At 42.0% G+C, this 23,762-nt stretch overlaps 1 protein-coding gene across 1 annotated transcript; it reads right to left on the bottom strand.

Moving 5' to 3' along the window:
- Positions 1–456: 456 nt before the first annotated feature.
- Positions 457–23,762, bottom strand: LOC126413062 (myrosinase 1-like). The gene is made up of 11 exons (XM_050082958.1): positions 23,576–23,762; positions 18,920–19,053; positions 14,715–14,849; positions 14,499–14,621; positions 13,336–13,519; positions 10,778–10,872; positions 6,892–7,039; positions 3,731–3,879; positions 1,411–1,545; positions 874–980; positions 457–583 (listed from the first exon to the last, which is right to left on the bottom strand). Exons 1-11 carry the CDS (start codon positions 23,760–23,762, stop codon positions 457–459), a joined length of 1,524 nt encoding a protein of 507 aa, XP_049938915.1.

The raw sequence follows: 23,762 nt of genomic DNA, 5'->3' as shown, positions 1-23,762 counted from the left end.
TCCAACAACGATGATTCGTTACTGTTGTAACGAATCTGGAGAAAGATACTTGTATCGATCTAGAACTGATCTACACTATACCAAAAAATATGTTGTTGAGTAAGGATTGTATGGACCAGGCGTGTACCATTTCCTATTAGAAACAAGAAATTACGCTACAATAGTAAGTATTTAAGTATTAAGTGTTTCGAAATTCACGGAAAACAGATAAAACTTCAGAAAATTTGTTTGATGGGACTCTAACTCAGAACTTTCTGAGCCAGAAACAGTTCATTTTTCAACCTTATTCCAGAGAAACGATTCCAGATTATGGGAAATTACGTCCTCAGGTGGAGATCGAAGATACTCTTTACGTAAGTCATATATGGAAAGTGGGTGTAATAGAGAAGAAAATACATGATGTGAGTAATTAATACAGTTTCTTTATTGTTTCCACAGTGCACACATTCTCAGGCATTACTTCAGGTATTTAGCTGGAAGTGTTTTCGTTTTGAAGATCTGTCCAAGGACCTTACTGGATGCCTTAGGCGTCCTTTTGCGATCCGGATCATTAAAGTCCACATAGTGAAGTCCAAATCTTGTCCTGAAACAACAGAAAAGTATAATATTTAAACAAGCTGCACATGAAGTGAAAGCATTTAATGGCTGCAATTAGTGTATCTTTTTAGTTATCACGTTACATATACATGATTGGGTGTAATAACAGATGTGCACGTAGCATTTACGTTTACAAGACACACATCTTGCGTATGTACTCCTGGAATTAGTAAATTTTTTATGCTATCTAATTGAGATACCCCGAGAACGTCATAGCCCATAGTATTAAGAACAATGTTTGAAAGCAATTGATCACGTTTGTCTTGAATTACTTACGTGAATCCTGTGCCCCACTCAAAGTTATCCAGGAGACTCCAGGCTGTGTAGCCTATGACGTCGACGCCGTCTTCATTAATAGCCTTCAGCATCTCAGCCAAGTAGCTCTGTTAACAACAAAAGAACCTATATTTTCATAAATAGAAGCTATGAAATACATGTAATGGTTAAGATGATGGAACCACGTTAACAGAAAAACGAATCCAACACTGTTTATCTGTTTCATGTAAATATGGGTGCGATGATGTAGTGCAACATTTACAAAGTCCCACTGCAGAGAGCTCTGTCACAATGTTCACAAATAACACGATAATTGTTTTTTAAATGTTGTTGAGAAATATTTGTGAGTGTGACGTGTCCACAGTGTCTCCTTATATGCTACGCAACAGCAATAATTTCATCTATTTTTCAAAAAATGTGACCTCTGTATGGATTTTCTACTTTTCCAAAAAATTCTCACTGACAACCTACTGAAGAAATACAGCATAAGTTTCTGATAATGTCCTGTGCATCAAAACAGATGGACAGAGTACACACCGTGTAGTAGTCTATTCGGCCCTGGTCCTCGAGTTCTCCAGTGTCGGACCAGCCGTTCTCCATGACGAAGATCGGGTAGCCAGGGTACTGCTGGGCGAGCCAGTTGAACAGCTTGCGGAAGGCCCAAGGAGTGCTCTGAAAGAGTAACGTGGCAATTAGACGTGCTGGCATGAAGGATAACATCGTAGAAATGTTCAGGTGTTTCCCTTTGCCTTGTCTTTTATTGTTTAAAACGTGAAGCTACTGTAGAATATTGCATGTAGTAGACATGTGACATTCGATAAACTTGTGGTAGACAGGGGGAAGACACTGTGCCATCTTGTAAGACACATAACGCTTGTCAGACAAGGCAAGGAGGATGTAAGAGGCGAGCTATCACAGGCAAGAGGGAATTCTTCGCTGAAAGGAGTCCAGTGGTATCCAAAATAGGTCTCAGATTGGAGAAGAATTTTTTGAATGTCTACATATGGAGTACAGCGTAGAATGGAAGTGAATCATGGGTTGTGGGATACTGACGAGTACTGGAATATGTGGAGAATACTGAGTAGAAGAAAGGGTAGGACGATAGCAAATGTGCTAACATATCAGGGAGTAGTTTCCATGGTACTAGAGGGAGCTGTAGGATATATGAACTGTAGAGATGATAGGAAACTGGGGTATACAGGGTGTTTCAAAAATACTTCCACAAACTTTCACACAAGTCCCTTTCACCAATATAAGAAAAAAATACACATCAACTTTTGTACGAAAATCCGTTTTCAAGTTATATATGAACACTTCCTGCTTAGGTAATCGAAGCCCATCGAGTCACTAACTCACAATAAATGCTCGGAACGTCCCCTCTTGCTTCTAAATACGCATGCACTGGTAAAAACATAGACTGTCGCGCCATTACAAATACTGCCTGATGGTTTCGAAGGGTTTTTCAGCCTTCCCTGATGCGTCATTGAAGATTTTTATGCATCTGAGGGGGGTCTGCTGCATAGGCCAATTGCTTAGGATGTACCCAAAGATTATAATCCAAAGGACTGAGGTCGGAGGAACGTTGAGGCCATGGAACTGGTTCTGTTCTACCTGTACATCTGTCACGGTAGATACCAGCCAGTGCATCCCTTACACTGAGACTTAAATGTGCTGGAGCTACGTCACTTATAAACCACATGTTTCTTCTTGTTTGCAGGGTCACATCTTTTATTAGGTGTTGGTGTGTCCTGAATAAAGTCCCTTTAGACAGATCTCGTAAGACATGCTTGGAGAACGTATGACCCTACCAGACAGTCTCATCCAATTAAACTGGTGTTGATTCTAGCCTGTTTTGTAATATGAGGACTGAGATCGTCCCATATGGTTTGGTCGCCGAAATTTGTTGTTTCACGTCCTCTAAACGTTGCCTCGTTTATAAACAAAACTGAAGAGACAAACAATGGATTGGCAGTTTTTGCGACATACCACTGGCAAAAGTTCTCCCTTGGTGCGTGATCGACAGGCGTGAGGGCCTGCAGAAGTTGAAGATGGTACGGATACGTGAGTGGTTCGTGAAGAATCTTCCATGCTGACCTTGGAGAAGTACGATATGCCAGGGCCACATGTCTTGCGCTGATGTCAGGCTCTTCTTCGATAGCCCATAGAATGTGATTTTTCTTGTCAAGCGTATAAGCAACACGTGGTCTTTTTCGATTAACAACCTGTGATGCTAAGGATCTGAACTCGGCAACGCACCGATACACAGCACCAGAGGCTGGATGACTGAGTTGTCTTCGCTCTGGAAAAGCCGTCTAACGTAGATGTGCGGCCTTGTATCTAGTAACATTTGTGTGGTTGTATGTAAAAATCATGTGTGGCCGTTCACGAAATAAACATCCTGTCATGTTTGAAAGAAGCAGTTTTAGATAACTCGGTACTTCTAGTAAATACACACAATGGACACGTTGAAGAGAGACGAATGACGAATGTAAATAAGTCTCCCTGGCAACAAAACACCATCTAGGTTGCAATGAGTCAAACGGCTGCATAGCTAAGTGCCGTTGTTAGATTGCACCTGGAAAGTCGTTGAATGTTAACTTCCATCAATAACTCGAAAACGAAGGATTTTCGCACATATGATTATATGAATTTCTTTTCTTCTTTCGTCGTAAGGAACTTGCCTCCAAACTTCGTTTAAATTTTTTTGAAACACACTGTATACAACAAATAATCGAGGACGTTGTGTGTACTATCTTGCAAGTCTCTCGTTCGGTTTCACTAAATGTATCACAGAGCAGAGCTATAAAGCACAAGACAGACAGAAATGAGTGACTCTCTGTACAGCGAGGCTACGAACCCTGAGCCAGGTGGATGCCGCCTGCGGTGCGTCCGTGTATTCCCCGATAACGACGCCCGCGTCAAATTCCATGGAGGGGTCGTAGCCGCTGGAGCCGTCTGATACTGGGTTGGCCGTGTAGTGGTTCAGTCCGTAGAAGTCAGACGTGCCTGAAATCGGATTGTCCACTGTCACACACGTACTTATAGCTGATACAGCATTTTCACAAATGTAGAAGTTTGTTTAACCATGCAACTAACGGATCGAGAAAATACTTCATAAATCGCGCAAGCTGACAGATTTTTCTCTTATCGATAGAAAACGCGAAATATTCAGTTGCGTCAAGGTTCACGGTCACCAAAAATAGTCTGAAAGGCAAGATCACCATACTACCTGTTATTAAATTAATTAAAATATCTGTTTATCTTGTTTTCATTACTGTGCAGTTTCTATTGTGAAACTAATTTCAAATGCTTGTAAAGTATTATCGCGAGACGTCGCTATAGTCCTGTGTCTTTGTACATTTTCGTTCTTATCATTGTGTTATCTGAAGATCCATTTTTTATTGGCTATAGATTTGCAAACATTTGTTAACTGCTCCAGGGCAGAAATTTCGCAGTAATGAAAACAAAACAAAAGAATACTCTATAACACCCAATGGTAACCAGTGAGGTAGAATGGTGTAATCCAGCAATACTGACATACACATGAGTTTGAAATGATGTGGTTTATTTCTAATTTTTATACCTGATAAATTCACCCATTCATTTTTTGTGGGTCAAAATCTTAAAAGCGACTGATAACTATTACAAACAAGATAAATTCACTATCAGTTCATGAAGATAACAGGCAGTACTTGTTTGGTACTCTTAGAGAACATGTTATGTGTTTTTATACTGTGATAATAGCTGCACACTGCATAGGAACGTTAGTCCTTTAGCTGCAATATGCAGAAGATCCTTCGTTCCATTTACGGATAGAGCATTATATTCAATGACAGGTTATATGACTAATTTTTATCTGAATTGTATCTACGAGAACGGAACATCCAATGCCGGAGCCTGTTTCTTGATCATACTCCAGGTACTAGTTCTTGGAATTCTCATTGTAGATATTCGCGAGATATTACCTATTTCCTGTGAGGCTCTGTTAGTAGAGATTTTAAATAGTTTCTCGCATACTCATGTGCACATCAAATAAAGCTGAGACTCCACCTTTCTTTGTATACACTTAATCAATTCTGGAAGTGACAGGTCAAAGACTTATCAGCATTATCAGTGAATCAAAGTATGAAGCTCAAGTTATACAAACTGTACCTACATGATCAGTCACTTCATTCCCCTCCATGTTTTCATCTCCTGATATTTGTATAACATAACTGAATCCAACAGAGTCTCATTAACGGCGAAGCTCAAGATACTATTATCGCTTCATGTCGTCCAAAAGAATACATTTCCCTGCATTTTGGTCTTGTTTCCACTTCGATATTTTTCCAAGAATAAAATGATGTTAATTCCTTATCCTTAACATTGATACCTGAGAAAAGTCTGGCCCCGAATGCAACTGAAACAGTGGAGTCCTCTAAGTAAAATACAGAAAAACTTTACAGTATTTCCTAAGTGCATGGGAGCAATATCAAGATAGAACTTTCGGTTTGGGTATGATTGCTCCCTAACGTTTCTTATTAAGAAAAGTACTGTTCCATTGTGAGAGTCTTTCCTGTTTGACGAAAAAGAGTGAGGAATTAAAAAACAATGAAGTGTTACTTGAGTGTAAGTAGCTCGGTCCCCTATGACTCCTAGCTGTAGAAATGTGATTTGTGTTTGGCATTCCAACAGGATTATTGATAAGTATCTCTGAGGTTTCAGAAGAGGACTGCACGAAAACTGCAAGATATGCAGAAAAGAGACACATATCAGTGACATGAGCATGTCTCCAAGTTTTTAACTTATTACAGGTGCTGAGTATAAGCACTACTTGCTACGTGGCAAATGTCAATACTTTAGCCAAAATCTTGACATATGGATCTCAAGAAGTCACGGTCGATATCAGCGACTGCACTAATTATCTTTCGTTGTCACTTATTCAGATTTAGAGATGGCAGACGCAGGAACAGACTGTCTTTTACGTAACCCAAAATTATAAATCAAAGACAGATGACTGTGGGGACCACTGGAGAAGAAGAGCATTATGATAGGGACGTATGACCAATCCAACGCTGAAGCAATTCGACACTGAGGTAACCATCATGTTGCAAAATGAAATCTCTGCTGTCTTGCTGTAACGGTGGAATAAGCCATTACTGCAGTGTGACCAAGTACATGAAACCAGTCACAATTTTCTCCGCAAAGAAAAATGGTTCATAAAGCTTTTGAAGAGGATGTGACGTACAAGAAGTTAACTGTAAGTGAATCATGAATATGTTCTATAATCTTTTTATGTATTTTCTGTGTCAAAAGCATGAACGTTATGACAATTCGCCTTACCAGATACATGGAATGTGGCTTTGTCACTGAAAATCGATTTCTGTGTTACTGCAAGTCATTCCAAAAGACAGGACGAAGCTCATTCTGCCGAGCAGTCAGTGCACGCAAGTGAATCCAGTATGATTTCACAAGCAGACGATTGTATAGGATGAGGCGACATTTGACTGTGGTATCTGCAGTTCTCTGCTCGCATGTGTCGACTATTTCTTAAGGCTCCTGACGAACGATCCCCACAATTGCTCACTGTCTCTGCTGATAGTCCTGGACAGTTTGTTTCCTTCACACTACATAAGCAGCTAGTCTACCGGAATCTGTCGTACCTTCATGGATTCTTCTGTCCGTTGGAGATTTTAAACGATATCTGGCGCGAAACTGACGCTGAACGTCACAACTGACTTTCATTTAGCGAATTCAGCGACAAGAAATGCACCCATCAATCTATTACATGCCATATTCTGAAATACCTGCCGATAGTTATGCGCTCTCCAACTATGGCACGGCGCATATTACCAGTAGAAACTTGGAGACAAGCTATATCCGCTGATACGAGAAGTTTTTTCGTATTTCTTGATGTTTTCATGCTGTGGTCATCTGAAACCCTGAAAGTACTTTCGAAGAACCTTTTATAATGGACAGAATTGAAGCACGAACAAGCGCAGCAGACCGCACTAGCTGTGGCTGGTGTCGTTTACTCACCCCTGATGTATTCCACCTCCTCCGGTGTGAGCTCCACTAGTCGGGACCTGGGGTAGCCCGCAGCCTTACTGTTTGCCGCAATCCTCTGCTTCACCACCTCAGGCCAGTCTCCTTTGGCCGTGAAAATCGGGTGACTGTACAGGCCAGACTGGAACATAAATTCCTTAGGTGAAATCAGTAGCCAAAGTGCAGAATCTTAAGCTAGTAATTCTTCCACGCATACTGTCTCAGATGATCATAAGTTAAATAGTTGCATATATTTGGAATGCGAAAAATGATTTTGGCAAAACGAATGGAATTCCTTTTAGTCTTGGAAAGAGTACTGAAAGTAATTAAGTGTTGGTCACACTGTCAATGCGGAACCTAGGAGACGATTGACGACATGGGCATGTCCAATAGTGACATGCTGCAAATTAAGGCATGTGAAGCTGAGCTCATGTGACTTATATTCGACTCCTCTAGCAAGCTGCTCGCTTGCAGTACTTATCAATTGGAATCATCTGCGACAGTTTCTGTTCTTCTGAACCCTTCTGGGATTTTCTGTGATACAGCTGCAGACAAACTCTGTTAATGAAATAGGCTGTAAGTGGGTGTTGACTACAGTAAAGCAGTCATCAATATGAAAATTCCGGCACTTATGCAGTTTAGCAGGTACGGAAAAAATTTATCAATTTTTTTCAAAATTTGATCGATTATAGTCAAATTTGATACGCTGATTACGAATATGATATTTATTTTCGCCCCAGTCAATTATTTACATCAAAAAAATTGTTTTAAATTTTTTTGCGCTGCGCTGCCGATGACGCAACATTGCGTAATACACAACTAATCAGTATTTTCAAATCATAGGCGACCGCTGCCGCGGCCACATTCCAAAAAAAACTCCCAACCTAACCTCAAGTGGGCTACGCTACAGATCACTTTATTTATGAAAATACAAAGTACAATCACCAACAAACTTTACATATTCACCCACAAAGCTCTCCAAGCCAGATACATTTGGAATGAAAAATTTTTTCCGTACCTGCTAAACTGCATAAGTGCCAAAATTACTTTGAACACCACAGTACTTTTCCAGGCATGATCCTGTTGCGTTCTCCATTACTGTACAGACTTTTCCTTTGCCCCTGATCTTTGTACTATGTGGCATGTGACTTCCATAAGGATGGTGAATGCTGGCCTGTAGGGTAGCTATACACATAAGTAAGGCTTGAAAGTGACGATTTATTTGTTTGTAGGTGAAGCCAACAGATGCGCATTAATCTACATCTGCATCTATACTCTGTAAACCACTGTGAAGTGAATGGCAGTTGCCGCAGGGGTGGCCGTGCGGTTCTAGGCGCTACAGTCTGGAACCGCCCGACTGCTAGAGTCGCAGATTCGAATCGTGCCTCCAGCGTAGATGTATGTGATGTCCTTAGATTAGTTAGGTCTAGGTAGTTCTAAGTTCTAAGGTACTGATGAGCTCAGAAGTTAAGTCCCATAGTGCTCAGAGCCATTTGAACCATCTGAATGGTAGTGATTGTAAATAAGGTTGTGGTAACAGCCTGATTTGTAGCGCAAGCCGAAGTCTTCCTACGTAGCTGGCAGCATATGCGCCATATTTAACGCACAGCATTGTGACAACATGTGCATTGTGCTTTGTTGTTCGTTTAACTATTTATACTTCTGGTCTGCAGGCTCTGTAAGAAGCTTTTCCTTCATAAATAAAAGCACTTATCTATATACATTTCTAAATCTCCAAGATGCGTTAAGAAACTTTTTTGGAGGCAGTCCAGAAGGTGAGACACTGTACTTTCATTCGGCAGTACGTTGGTTCAAATTCTCATGTAGCCATTCAGATTTATAGAAACAAATTGTATTTCTCATCCATATTCAAAATTTCTGATTTTTTCCTAAACTAACTGAGGCAAATACTAGGCTGGATCCACTGAAAACCAACCTTTCGATTTCCTGCACTATGCGTCCCCTTCCCGAATTTGTCCTTAGATTAGTTAGGTCTCAGTAGTTCTAAGTTCTAGGGGACTGATGAGCTCAGAAGTTAAGTCCCATAGTGCTCAGAGCCATTTGAACTATTTGTTTGTCATCGACGGGACATTAAACCCCAATACTCCTATTCCTTTTCTTCGATGTTCGTGTTCTCCCAACAGATTTATATCTTTGAAATCACTAACATCCCTTTTGTTTGAAACAGTAAGAAGCGGAATTGACGATGGAACTGAATTAAATCCAAGGGAACATCCGTTCTAAAAAATTCGATAACTTTTTTACATGGAAGAAAAAGTCGCAATATTTTCTGTGTATGTGTAGAATCTAGCTTTATTGTGCGGATGCAATTGTTCACATAAGTGACCAAAACATATAGTTACACACAAGGGCAAAAAAATCAAAAAACCACACCTCTAAGAAATTATCCGAATGGGACGGAAATCTGTAGAAGTGACATACATGTACAGACAAACAAGTGATTAAAATTTGAGAAAAATTGGATGATTTATGAAAGAGAAAGTGCTTGCCAAATTGATCAAGTCAATAACACGATTGTCTGCCTTCGGCCTTTAAACATTGACTGACAGAGTTTTTGCAAGTCCTCCCCAAGCGATATCGCGCCAAAGTCAGTCCAACTGGCGCGTTAAATTCGCAACATCCCGAGATGCTTGGAGAGCACTGCCCATATTGCTACAAAATTTTTCTATGCGGCGTAAAATATTGTCGACGTACCGCAGTGATCTAAGGGCGCCGTGGATGAAAACAATATATGTCCTGCTTTGAAATGAAATGGCACCCCAGACCTTCACTCCTGATTGTCAAGCCGTATGGCGATTGACAGTCAGTGCGTCATCCCATCGCTTCTACTCCAGGAATAAGATTCCCTACCGAAAACGTGTCTGGAAAGACCGAGGACGGTGGTGGGATACTGGCGTGACTGCCGCCCGCCATAAGGCTCGATAACCAAGAGTGATGGTCTTGGGCCCCATTTCATTTCATAGCAGGACCCCTATGGCTGGATGGGTGGCATCCTTACAGCTCAGCAGTACGTCGACGATGTTCTATACCCTGTTTGGGTGCCCTTCATGGCACGACATCCTGGGCTTACAATTCAATAATACCCACCCGTACACGCCGAGAGTTTCTACTGCTTGTCTTCGTGCTAGACAAACCCTGCCTTGGCCACCAAGATCGCCGGATGTTCCCAGGTTGAAAACATTTGGAGCATTATGGGCAGGACCCCGCAACCACCTCAGGATTTTGACGATCTAACGCAACAATTGGACATAATTTGGCACGATATCCCTCAGGAGGACAAGCAGAAACTCTGCCAACTACTACCAAGCAGAATAACTGCTTGCATAAGGCCCAGAAGTAAACCTACGCGCTAGTGTCGAATTCAATTTGTGAAGCACTTTCTCTTGAAGAAAACATTCAATTTTTCTGAAATTGCGTTCATTTGTTTGTCTGTACGTGTACAACCCATCTACCGATTTCCGTTCCATTTGTTCCATTTGGATAATTCCTTCATGGTACGTAGCTTGTTTGTCTTAGAGCGTAGCTTTCCTTAGTATGTTGATTCGTGACTATAAGGACTATAAACAATGTTAATAAAGTCATTCAGTGGGTTGCATTTCGTCTTGAACAGTATATTTTGGACCTTATGACATAACATTGTCTGATCACTATTAGAAAAGCAAAACACAAGAATGGTTCTAAGAACATTCTCTCATAATGAATGAAACGCTGAAGAAACAGTTCTTCAGATTTAGCCAGGAATTAACGTTGGATGGCTGGTTGTCTACATAATGTTATGTCACACCGTGTTAATCCATCTGAAGGGCAGTAACATCCTTATTGTAATACAGGAAAGGTTATAAGAGTTCCTGGTACTTACGTAGAACTGCATCTTGCGTTCTGCTGCCTCAATGTCTGCTGCAGAGTCGGTGGCGGGTTCATACCACATGTTATTAATTGTGATGCCGACCTTTCCTGTGATAAGAGAGATACATGCCAGTTATACACTCTGTACGATAGCTAAGAGAAACAACACACGAGGCACTAACAAGTGGACGACGTTTCAGCAAATTAATGTAAGTAGAAAGCATTGGTAGCATGTTTAACAGTTTTGAAAGATAGGAAATGTATGTGTATTTAATACGCAGAGATAGGACAGCAAAGATAACTGAAATGAATATCATGTCCCCAATTTTCACCCAGAGGAAGTCAAAGATGGTTTGAAAGTTATTCACAAACTTCTCTCAAAAGCTAAGAGCGTATTCACATTAAAGGGCGCTGAGGACTAATCTCATAGACGAAATGAAACAATTTTATGAAATGTTGAGGCCTGTAGCAGGACGTTGATGCCCACGGTGTTTGGTGACAAACCATTAGTCATCAACATCATCAGACAGTGTAATACTGATTCGTAGTTATACAAGTTGTATGGACCAAATATTTGTGAATTCCGTCGCGGCGACCAAATAAGATGTGTCATCATCTCTATCTGCAAATGTCATGCGCAATCTCTGCGCAGTGTCTTGCGTATTGGTAAAACTTGACATTTCGTACAGAACTTGCACACTCAGTGCTGACGTATATCTAGTGTGTATCTCATTGATCTGATATCTAGCTGAACAATGCTGCACTCGAATCAGGGTTTTCTGCAATGTATTGATATAACATGTCATGTGATGGCAAGATCCTTAAGTTTTTAAGAGAACTACATATGAGTCGTTGTGTTTGGGAAATCCAACGGGATAATGCCAATGTGATAATATACAAAGTTATTGTAAATTAGATTTCTGTTTGTTACTGTCCGATGTAATATTTTATTAGAGCCAATATGCTCAGGAATATTAATTTTAATTATGGACAAAGCAATAACCACCATCCCCTTCCAACCATTTTCTTTCCTTTCACCAATTCGCGATTTACTATTTTTGTACTACTGATACATTGCGGACGTTAATCTAAACATCTCTCGTTGCTGGTTACCGGGACGCCACATTTTGCTAACCTCAGAACGAGTGTATAAACAGAATATGGGCGTAACGACTCACAACGATTCGTTGCACCATGAATTTGTACTGCAACAGCGATTAGTGTTAGAAAGTGCGTCTTTATTCTACAGGCACTGAGTGCGGCACAACATACAAAATTGGAACTAATACCTAATAAAAATTATATTTTTAACAAACCTACACTGCTCTTTGTGGGACTGCAATGCGAACGTTAGTTGCCTTCAGCGGTCGTCTTAACATCTAAACTCGATTGCTTTTAGCACTAAACTGATAAATATTTAGATAGACCTCTGCATCAGCGGTTATCAGTTTGTGTTCTGCAGAAGATCAAGCTCAGTAAGGCATTGTTGAGCTTCCGTGAAAAAAAAATAAAGGAATTCAACAAATTTAGGAGCTGATACAGAGTTTTAGGGAGAGACTTTTTTGATTGCTAGGAGATAAGCTTACTATTCCTCTTTAACAGTACTACATTCTGTAACATTGGTTATCGAGGTTTATTGCGCAACAATGCTATTTTATCTTGCACAGCGTTCGTGAGAGAACGATAAGAGTTTATAGTGGCACACAGACAATCAATTTTCACCCACACCATATGTAAATGGAATAGAATAGGAATGATCAAATGAGACTGTATGGTTCCAGAAACCTTTTCAGGTCTCAAATATCTATATCGCACGTATGCATGCTGGAGCGATGTATGGAAATTTGTACCAAGGCCGAGATTCGAACCGCGGTCTCCTGCTCACTAGACAGGTGCGCTAATCACTACGCAACGTGGCACAGTGGTTTTGCACAACTACCTGAACTACCCTATCACGCCCCGCTCCTCAAACCAAATTCCTCTAAATGCTGTTCGAGTTTACGGAGAATAGCGAGTGGACTGAGGCTTGAATGGGAATTTGCATTGAGGAGGCGTGCTAGGGTAGTCCACGTAGTTGTGTAAAGTCACTGTGCCCGGTTGCGTAGTGGTTAGCGCACCTTTCTAGTAAGTTGGAGGCCCGGGTTCGAATCTCGAGCTTCGTACAAGTTTTCATTCGTCGCTTCAGTCTGCAAATATACAGAATAAGAACAGGCTAATATTGATGTGAAGTACCCCCCAGCATACAATGAGGTGCTTAGTGTATACCTAGTTGTAGACGCTGTGACGTACAGGGTGTGAAGTGACTTTTAAAGGCAAATTGTGATCTTTGGTTCGTATAATGTAAATGGGACGAGCTGTACTAATCAAACCTAATAGGCCTCACTTGTTTAGATCGCTCACTACATGACTTGCGTGATATGAGACTTGCGTTTACAGTAAACAGATCTTCTTAAAAGATTTTAGAATTTCATTTACCGGGTCGCCAAAGATGGTTACTCAAGTTTGAATACCACGTGGCTCACATTTGCTTCACTCTTCGTGAGCGGAGCCATAATGACGAACGATATTTACCTTTCTGAGTCTGTCGGTACTTCTCGTCGTAGAGGCGGTAGGCCCCAGCGTGTGCTTTGAGCAGGGTGTAGGCCGCCATGTAGTCTCCCACGCCTGACGAGTTGATGCCCGGGGCGATAAGGAAGCCTCCAGAGTAGCCTGAGACGAAACTGGCCGGCTCGTTGAACGTCTGCCACCACTTCACCTGCTCACACAACACGTGGTAAGTTTATTAAACAGGACTATAGCTGTCATCCAATGTTCGTTTACTTTAATCCATTGGATATCACCTCAGTCTAACTGTGTGGTAGAGCGATAAATGTTTGATATCTGCAACCAACAGCTGGTTGAGCAACTGACGCGCTACTAAGTGCAGACAGTGAGATGGGGCCACATGCAGATGGAACTAAGATCACCTACGTTTAGAGGACGAAACCAGAAATCCACAGACCATACAGTGGTGTGCACGTGAGACAGAATGTGGTGTGCCAGTACACAGTAACAAGTAGCATTGTACCACATGACACTCCATACAATAGCGTCATTGTGCGCACGCACTTCTGTTGCGTGCACCTTGTGGTGTGTATAGAACACGCAGCGTTGTTTTTAGAGTTAGCGTAGGTTTGATGAAGTTACTTCGTCACTGTGATATAGATTCCGGATGGCATAAGGCAAACGCAAGAAGCGTTAAATGAACAAGCGACAGCGACAGTTCTCGGAATATATGACTTTTTCTGTGGACAGTCAGAAGGAGAAACAGTGGCCCATTGCGCTACTACATTAAAATGCTTGTTAATGTGAACAGCTGCAACTGTAGGTGGTGATAGTGGCACCGAAATCGATCATGGCTCAATAAACGAAATTGAAGATCATTTTTGCAGTCAGAGGCATATTTATAGACAGTCATAAGACTGTGTTCCCACGTACCATCACGTTTGCAAGTTTCAATACATCTATTTCATCGCAATAGAACTCTCGTACCTTTTTTCTGCTTCTGGTTTTTCTATGTCAAGACAGCGTCGTTTCTATTAAGCTACATATTGTTAGTCTCTAACGACTAACTGTTGATGGAATGCCTTTTTCCTTATATTTCAGTAGTTAATTCCAGCGTAATATTGAATAAGAAGATAAATGCTTAATTGTACGTCGGTTTTGTAACCCCAGAACACTCTTTTGTCGCTTACCCTGTCACCGTAGTTGTCGTAGAGCACTCTGGCGTACTCAACAAAGTAGTCTGCCAGCCTAGGGTTGGGCCACCCCCCGATGTCCTGCAGTGTCTGTGGCAGGTCCCAGTGGAACATCGTCACCTGCAACAAACATATACACCACCGTGTGACGTCACTTTTGATTAGTGATCTAATGTCAAGGTACAGAAACTGGATCACTGAGGTTGCTCTTACCACTGGAGTGATGCCTTTGGCGATCAAGCCGTCGATCACCTTGTTGTAGTAATCGATTCCCTCCTGGTTGATGTTGTTGACGTCTCCGGTGGGGAGAACTCGGGGCCACGATATGGAGAAGCGGTATGCGTCCACCTACGGCACAAACACAATGCTGACAGACTCGCTTAGAATTTCAAATTACGTTTGACTTTGTCCCTACTCATTTTTCACGAACTCAGCATTAGGTTTACTTGGTGTAATCCAAACTTGTGATGTATCCTTTTATAGCGCTAAAATAGTCTGTAAGTCATTTCCATTTAATTTCTAGAACAAACTCACTAGCAAGGTAAAGGTTAAGTTCCCTGTTCTGCCCTTGGACGGGCCAATAGTGTCCGACCGATCACCGTGTCATCCTCTGCCAATCGCGTCACAGGATGCGGTATGGAGAGGCATGTGGAACTGGCCACTAGCCTACGTATAATCGAAAATCGTGCAGCAATCAAAACGAAATTTAAGTTTTTATATGTTACCTGGCCGTGTAAGTCAGTTCGAAGGTCGCAGGTAGGTATCGGCATACGACCATGCCTAATGAAGCACTGTGTTGTTCAAACCATTCCTCGAACTGATGATATGTTAACTTTACTCAGCTTGTTAGCACTAATGTAGATTCGCTGTCGATATAACTAAATAGTCTTCTTTTTGTCCACGAATGTAATTTTACCCCACATTCCTTGTCCCGCATTGACGATTCCACCCCGTCCCTACTTTTTCCTATAAATTCACGTTATTTCTTGTCTGGCTTTGTTTTCACCATTCCTGTTTCTTCAATTTTCCCCATCCTTTATCGCTATTACTATGACGCTGCCATCAATTAACTAAGCTTATTCTCCCCTATTGTTGTCACAGTCTTTGTTAGTAACCATTTGGTATTAGATGCCAAACTGCTGCGATATTAAAAATGTGTTTTCGCCTCTTTTAGTATGATCCTTGTAATTAGTTATTTCTTATTGTCTTTCTTGGTGTTTTTGTCCTGCGTCAAAGTGGAGTTGGCCGTGTTACTATTGATTTGGCTGTGTTAGGTGCAGAGGGTGGCCAGATGCCATTCCTACCGCCACCTCATACCCCTCAGGACCAGATTAGTGCACCCCAGCTCTCTGCATCCAGTGGAAGCCGTGGAATAATACGAACGTTTTCAGATGCCTGCGAGTCATGTAACTGTTGCGAAACGTGGGAAACAACCCGGTATTCACCCAGCAGGATGTGGAAAACCGCCTAAGAACCACATCCAGGCTTTTCGGCATACCAGCCCCCGCTAATTCGCCGGGCAGATTGAATCTGGGGCCGGCGCACCTACCCGAGTCCAGGAAGCAGCGCATTAGCGCTCTCCACCACCCTCCGTCGATCAATTAGGTACGTTATGATATTCATTATTATCACCATTACGATTATTACTATTATTTGTATTTCATTACTATTATTTTTCAGGTGTTTAGAACACGACTACTACTGGCGTCAGTGTTTAGAAAGAGAACCTCAGGAGGAAAGCCTGAATGGCTGTGAGCGATGGCCTTAAGACCGTATACCGATCAGCGTAACTAAGTACATAAATAATTAAATTAAACTTTCTCAACATTGAATCAGACGACCTCTTATGATTATAGCACCCACAAACACACGCGAAAGAACTGCTAACACACTCATTGTTTCCTCCGTTGCTCTGAGTGTGAAACGACGATTTATAATTATGAAAAGTTGTTAACAGAGAACATGATATTAATATAGAATAAGCACTTCTAAACGCAATAGTAATCTTTAAACGATTAAGTACATTACGTTTTGATTCGCAATTTCGAACATTTAGTAGAAATACCTTCATAATTTTTGAGTATTTCATACGTTTCAAGAGAGTGCTACATTCAGTTACAGCTATCCTACAAAAATGCTTTTTCTGAATTATTCCCTCAAAGAACAAGTTAATTAACTGAATTCTACATTTGTGTCTCGCAGAACATGACGATATTACGAAACAACCGACATTTTTCTAAACTTCTGCGAAAGTTATTTCTTTTCTTTTGTTCCTAGTGAGAGCTACTCTCCACCAGCTGAGCTAGCCGATCGGTACTGCTGAACCGACGCAAGGCCGTGGCTCTCTGATCACTCACCTCTTAGTTATGTAACACTTCTGCAAGCCTCAGCGTATTTACTGACAAAAGGCTATGATATAGAATGGCAGACTTGTAGCTTAAGAATGGTACCAGAGGAAATGCTTCGTTCATCAAATTATACATAGCCAAACATTCGTAGTTGAGGATAATAAATTCGGATAATTTGATGACGAATCGTATTCCACATATTATTCCTTATACAATACAGAAAGTGTCCTGATGCTCGACATTGACTTAACATCCTTTTCAATTCTTTGGTTGATGATTACATCATACTGGCGTCGATTACGACACACAATAGTCATATGCAATGAATTATTTAGTGTTTTTCCTTTAGGTATGATAAATACACTGGTTGATAATTGCTAAGGAACAGCTAGACTAGTTAACCATAGGCAATAATGGATGACATGAAACACAGTAACGGAGGGAGAGAAAGCAGGGTAACAGATATAAACAATGTTTATGCTTGACACTGATCAGACTACCGACATAAAGACTGATATCGGACACTCAGTGGGTAGTATGTCATCCTTGGCCATTAATGCACTTTTTGCACCTGTTACGCATAATGGCTACAAAAGTGTTGAGGCGTCCTTGGGAGATACTGCTCCATCCCTGTCTCAAGGCGATTTTGAGGTATTTCACGTTTAGGAGAGACGGTGTTCGTTGAGCAGTATGTCTGCCAAGAGCATACCAGGCATGGGGTATAGGGTTTGGGCCGGGGGAGTATACAGAGAAATCCGTTAAGTTCAATATCTTGACTTTCCAGTGTGTCCGACACCTCAACATTCTGGTGCGAGTGGGCACTGTCGTCCGTAAAGAGCAAGTCAGGACCTACTACTCCCGTAACCATACGGAGATGATCTAGAACAGTCTCCCTGCATTACCGCTGTGCTGTTACTTCGCGCAAAGATATGCAGTGGTGTTCGGTCATTGTGCATAACGACTGCAAACACCAAAACTCCTAGGCAATACCAGTGACGTTCATGAACATTCTGTGGTGTGTAACGTGTTCCCCTCTTTCTCCGCATTAACCTGTGGCCAGAATCACTTGCCACAGAGAAAGAGGATTATCGAATAACATGACTCCGGACCTCTGTTGCTGCCCCTAGCCAACATGCTCCTTATACCAGCGAACGCTTTCTTGACCGACCGTGGCACGACTGTAGTGAGATGCATTTAACAGGCTTCTGGTCGTAGAAGATAGCCTGATTTAATCGCCGCGAAATGGTTCAGGGTAGAGGCACGGGCAGCGGTAGTGGCTGCAGGGTCTGCAGCGATCTACTTAAGAGTGAGATGTCTCTTTCTTTTCCCCTCCAGGGCTACGTATCGATCCTTTTTCGGTGTGGTGGTCTGCCTTCAACCACGGGCATGCTTTCGCATGGCATCTTCATCTTCAGCGGCCTTTTTTACTTGCTAGATGACACATTTGTAGGCTCCCATCACTGTGGCCATAGTAGTGACACCCCGATCAGCTTCGAGCCTTCCATCTGCTCGTCCACTCAAATGATATCTCGAAGACGTGTTGCCGTACCACAAGCCCGAATGTCATGCTAAAAGGTTCGACGACGACCTTCGTGAAACACCCTGATGCATGAACTATTCAATGCATCCAGGACATTCGGGAACGGGTTTCTCTGGAGTTAACCCGTCCCGACCTCTATATTTCCTTTTGCTATTATTGGCTGGGTGTTCCGCAACATTTGCCGATTGCTCCATAGCAATTGCCAGTTATTCCTTAGCAAGTGTCAGTTATTCCTTAACAATTGCCAAGCAATGTAATTAATCAGACTACTATTACTGAAGGCTACCGAGTGAATAATGTTCTTGATTTTCAATTTATCTACAAGCCTGAAATCAGTATTGATATCTCAAGCAGCGCATTACAAGCATCGTCAGTTTTCAGACTCCTACGAATTTTGAAGCTACGGCGCTCTTATTTTGTGTATCGTTAAATAATGAATCAAAAATTTCACTAGACATTAAAATAGATCACAATTCTGTAGAGGATCACCATTATGTTGTAAGAGTAATACAATTACGAAAAACACTCACGTTCATATCCTTGGCGAGTTGTATGTCTATCTCGTACTTGTGGTAGGAGTCACACGCCACGTCGCCATTGCTGCCATCGGTGGTGATGTTCGGAATTGTGTGGAACATACGGTCGAAGATGCCCTCACCCTTTCCTGCAACACATATTGATCAACAGTTAAAACATTGTACAAAGAAGAATTATTAAATGAGGGTAATTATTTTGTTCTCCAGCCACCAACTTACATTGAATATCACTCTGCACAGATTCTTTGCTCATGTATCTCAGGATACTAGCGGTTAGAAAATACATATCATAAAATGTTTAGAATGAGAACGCTATTCGGTTTTATTAAAAGAATTCGGTTGGAGGAGTATTGGTGGATGAAATATATGCTACAGCTCATGCATAGTCCGCAAGCTACCGTATAGTGCGTGGCGGAGTGTACCCTGTACCACAACTAGTCATTTCCTTTAGTGTTCCATTCGCCAATAGTGTGAGGGAAAAACGACTATCTATATGCCTCTGTACGAGCCTTAAGCTCTCTGATCCTATCTTCGTGGTACTTACGCGAAATGCACGTTGGCGGCAACAGAATCGTTCTGCAGTCAGCTCCAAATGCCGGTACTCTAAATTTTCTCAATAGTAGTCCTCAGAAAGAACATCGCTTTCCCTGCAGTGAATCACATTTGAGTCCCGAAGTATCTCCATAATACTTACGTGTTGATAGAACCTACCGGTAATATATCTAGCAGCCAGACTCTGAATTTTTTCCACGTCTTCCTTTAATCTGACCTGGTGTGGATTTCAAACACTCGAACAGTACTCAACAATGGATCGCACGAATGTCCTATATGTGGTCTCCTTTACAGATGAATCACACTTTGTGAAAATTCTACCAATAAACCGAAGTCGACCATTCGCTTGCCTACTACATTCCTTACCATGCTCATTCCATTTCATACTGCTCTGCAACATTATGCCTGCACATTTAATCGATGTGACTGTGTCGAGCAACACCCTACTAATACAGTAGTCTAACATTACTGATTTGGTTTTGGGTTTCATTGGCATTAAATTACGTTTTTCTCCCTTTAGAGACATCTGTCATTCATCAAACCAACTAGAAATTTTATCTAAGTTATCTTGTATCCTCCTACAGTCAGTCAACGACGACACCTTCCCTTGCACCACAGTATCACCAGAAAACAGCGACAGGCTGCTGCTTACCCTGTCCGCCAGATCATTTGTGTATACAGAAAATAACAGCGGTCCTATTACACTACCCTGGGGCGCTCATAACGATATCCTTGTCTCTGATGAACGCTCGACGTCGAGGACAACATACTGGGTTCTGCCACTAAAGAAGTCTTCAAGCCGTTCACATACCTCGCAACCTGTTTCGTATGCTTGTACCATCGTTAACCTTGGCAGTCTGTCACCGTGAGAAATGATTTATGGAAATGTAGGAATATGGTATCCGCATGTTGCCCATCAGCCATGTTTCACAAGATCTCATTTGAGAAAAGGGCAAGCTGAGTTTCGCGCGAATGATGCTTTCTAAAATCGTGCTGTTTTGTTGACACAAGCTTTTCCCTCTCAAGGAAATTTATTGTGTTCGAACAGAGAATATGTTCAAGGATACTGCAACAGACCGATGTAAAAGATATTGCTCTGTAATTTTGCAGGTCCAATCTTTTGCCCTTCTTATATACACTAGTCACCTGCGCTTATTTGTAATAACTTGGAACTTTGAGCTGGGAGAGAGATTCTCAGTACATCCAGACTAAGTATGGGGCCAATGTTGCAGAGTACTCTTTGTAACCTCGAATTGGGATTCCATCAAAACCTGGAGACTATTTTGCTTTTCTGTGATTCGCTGTGGTAGGCACTCCCGAAGTGTTTGGATGTGAGGACAGCACCCCGCCAAAACTCGTCGTTTGGCACGTTACGTGAATATCGACTCTGATGTTGTTTCAGGTCCTACGAAAGGTTTTCACATATGGTGTAAGTTTATGTAGCAGTCCTGCCACTTCATTACTCTCGAAAGTTCCTCGCAGCAATTAGCCAGAGATTTAGACAGACTCGACAAACAGCATCTTAGATGACAAGTTTGGTAATGTTACTATCATCGTTAATCTGACAAGGAATTCTGCAGAACTTTAATGTCCTGCAGTTCGATGGAGCCGTTCTGACTCTTTGATCTAGTTGCCTGGACCAGTGAACTAATTCCACGTCATTAAAACATGGGAAGGTCTCCCGGAGCTTGCAGCATTAGTGGCCTACGAAGTTACTCCAAAAGGCTTTCTATCGTTCGTGATGAACATGATGCCGTGCATCCATCATATACCAGCAGAAAATATATTCATCAAAAGAAGTTTCCAGTGTTTCATGGTCAGTTGTCAGCATATCTTCCTTCACCGCTTTAAATGAACCAGTTTTCTTGTGGTAATGAGTAAATGTCTCATGCGAGAAACTCTGCTTCCAATATCGTTACGATCGGACTGAACCTGCAAGGTTAGCCAAGAGCGCTAATGCGCTGCTTCCTGGACTCAGGTAGGCGCGCCGTCTCCTGATCGAATCCGGCCAGCGGCTTAACGACGGAGGCCGGTGTGCCGGCAAGCCTGGATGTGGTTTTTAGGCGGTTTTCCACATCCCGCTAGGTGAATAGTGGGCTGGTCCCCACGTCCCGCCTCAGTTGCACGGCTCGCAGGTATCGGAACACATTCACACTATTCCATGGATTACGCTAGACACAGATAATTGGGGTGCAGTAATTCTGTCCCAGGGGGTACGGTGTGGCGGGAGGAAGGGCATCTGGCCACCCCTTAAATTAACCTTGCCAAATCCGTTTAACCTTGCCGACCTTGTGTCATTGTGGGAAAAAGGCACAAGCAAAAGAAAGAAAAGAAAAACTGTTCCGTCCGGACTATTCGTTCTCCAACAGGTCCAGAATGTCCAGCACTGGCTTTAGATAGCAATTTCTGTCCCAGAGCAAGACGAGTTTCACACCAAAGGCAGATAAAGGGCTGTTTGTTCCTTTACCTCACGTTCAGCATACGACATCAGTTCTGACCGGAGTTCCGTCTAGACCGCTTTATTTACCACTGTCGGTTAATCCGTCAAAAATTAAGGCAATACTCAAACTATTCCCATGTCTGAAGTTACTGCGTTCACTGCTATTTCTGTGCGGCGTCGTAATACGCCCAAAGCTGCTGAAAGGGTGGCACATAAGCGGCGTCCTTCACTACTCTCCACAAAAAATTCGCAAATCTTGAGATCATGCGACCTAGGAGACAAAACTACTTTTGTTGTCGTGTTATCGGCATCGCGACTCAACACAAATTGTGCAACAAACGAGCGAGCGAACTAGATAGCTGCACCACAGTGACCCCTGCTGGTAACGACGCGACATGAACTGGCACCTTACAGCTGGCGCCAAAGTGAACTTTTACTTTCGATGCGAAAGTTAAAATTGACCCCAAGTTTCAGCCTTCATACACACAAAGATGCAGTGTTGTGAAATAAGATGCATCTTTTGAAACAGCTTGTAGTTTGTAATGATTTGCCCGTTGACTTCCCTGCTTCCTTCATTTAAGGCAGTTATTCCGTTTTAGTTTTGCATCATGTGTACCTTACACCCAAGGTTATACTCGACCAACGAAACAAACATTGTTCTATATACTTGTCATACCGTTTCCCCTGTTCAGCCTCTTTCAAAAGCATCACAAGATATTTTAGTTGCGATACGATCCACAACTGTCAGAAATTTACGGATAATAAAATTTCCTGCACACTTACAATAATTTATTTGATTAAAATATCCATTTGTTTTTCAGTCACTACTGCGCAGTCTCAGCTGAGTGGACTTTTCGAAGGACGTCAAATGCAGATACTTGCGACACAGTACAAGCATTCATCAAGTCACACATTAGTAAAAACCATAGCGGGTTGAACAGACTTCAAAGTCATTGAAGATAAGACAATGTCATCCAGTCCGTATGCTGTAGTTTTCCCTTTCCCGAATAATATTAATTAATAGTCTTTGTAGTCATTAGGTTTTCTCTGTTTTATTCATCGCCCACATCATTGTCGTGTTTCGTATTTCTATTTGAGCTCCATGTAATTCCACTACTCTTATTCCGAATGACTCATGAACGTACTGGCCCAACTAGACTCAAACAACTGTCTGAATATAAGGTCGCGTTCTCGATTGAAGAACTTACGTTCGCAACATTACAATGTCCCATTCAATGGGAGTCCGTGCGGCTATCAAAGAAGTTGGCCCCGGTAAATATTAAACAATTACACCAGTTTCTGCCTCATAAACAGCCATTTCATATGACATGTAATTCGCATGAATAACCGCAGTCGTTGTACGTGCGCAAAATCGATCGTGCTTTTTATTTGTCTATCTTTTTTAGTAAGAAATTTAATATCTGGAGTAGCTACTTTTGCCACCAAATGTCTGCAGGTGTTGATTCAGATCAATGTCTCCATTAACTTCGCAATATTCATGCACTTAAAATGTCTTACTGAGAAAAACTATCACCTTGACAAATTGCACATGAGAAAGGTCTTCCACGGCATTTCTGTCTTTTAACACACAAGAACATGCTGGTGCTTAAGCGTAGGTAATACCGAATGATTCAGGCGCGAAGACAAAGAGTTCTTACCGCCTTCATTCCAGGCGCCCTCCACCTGGTAGGACGCGGTAGCAGCTGCGAAGATGAAGTCCTTGGGGAATTTGTTGGGAGGCCCTCGTGCTCCAGGTCTTCCCGGGCGACCCAGGACACCGGCTGCCAAAAGAAAGAGCAAGCACACAGTGGGCCTCATCTTCACCACTGCAATCTGCCTGTGCAT

Source organism: Schistocerca serialis, chromosome 7 (assembly GCF_023864345.2).
Source record: "Schistocerca serialis cubense isolate TAMUIC-IGC-003099 chromosome 7, iqSchSeri2.2, whole genome shotgun sequence".
Lineage (NCBI taxonomy): Eukaryota > Metazoa > Arthropoda > Insecta > Orthoptera > Acrididae > Schistocerca > Schistocerca serialis.
Note: the sequence above shows the minus strand (reverse complement) of the source record. Positions and strands in the feature narration are given on the sequence as shown.

Excerpts from the sequence above, each read along its gene's own strand:
- LOC126413062 (XM_050082958.1), bottom strand. The coding sequence starts at position 23,762 with ATGCACAGGCAGATTGCAGTGGTGAAGATGAGGCCCACTGTGTGCTTG. Across the intron at positions 14,850-18,919 it reads AACTCGCCAAGGATATGAAC|GTGGACGCATACCGCTTCTC; the intron begins GTGAGTGTTTTT and ends TTTGTGCCGTAG. Across the intron at positions 14,622-14,714 it reads CCAAAGGCATCACTCCAGTG|GTGACGATGTTCCACTGGGA; the intron begins GTAAGAGCAACC and ends TGTTTGTTGCAG.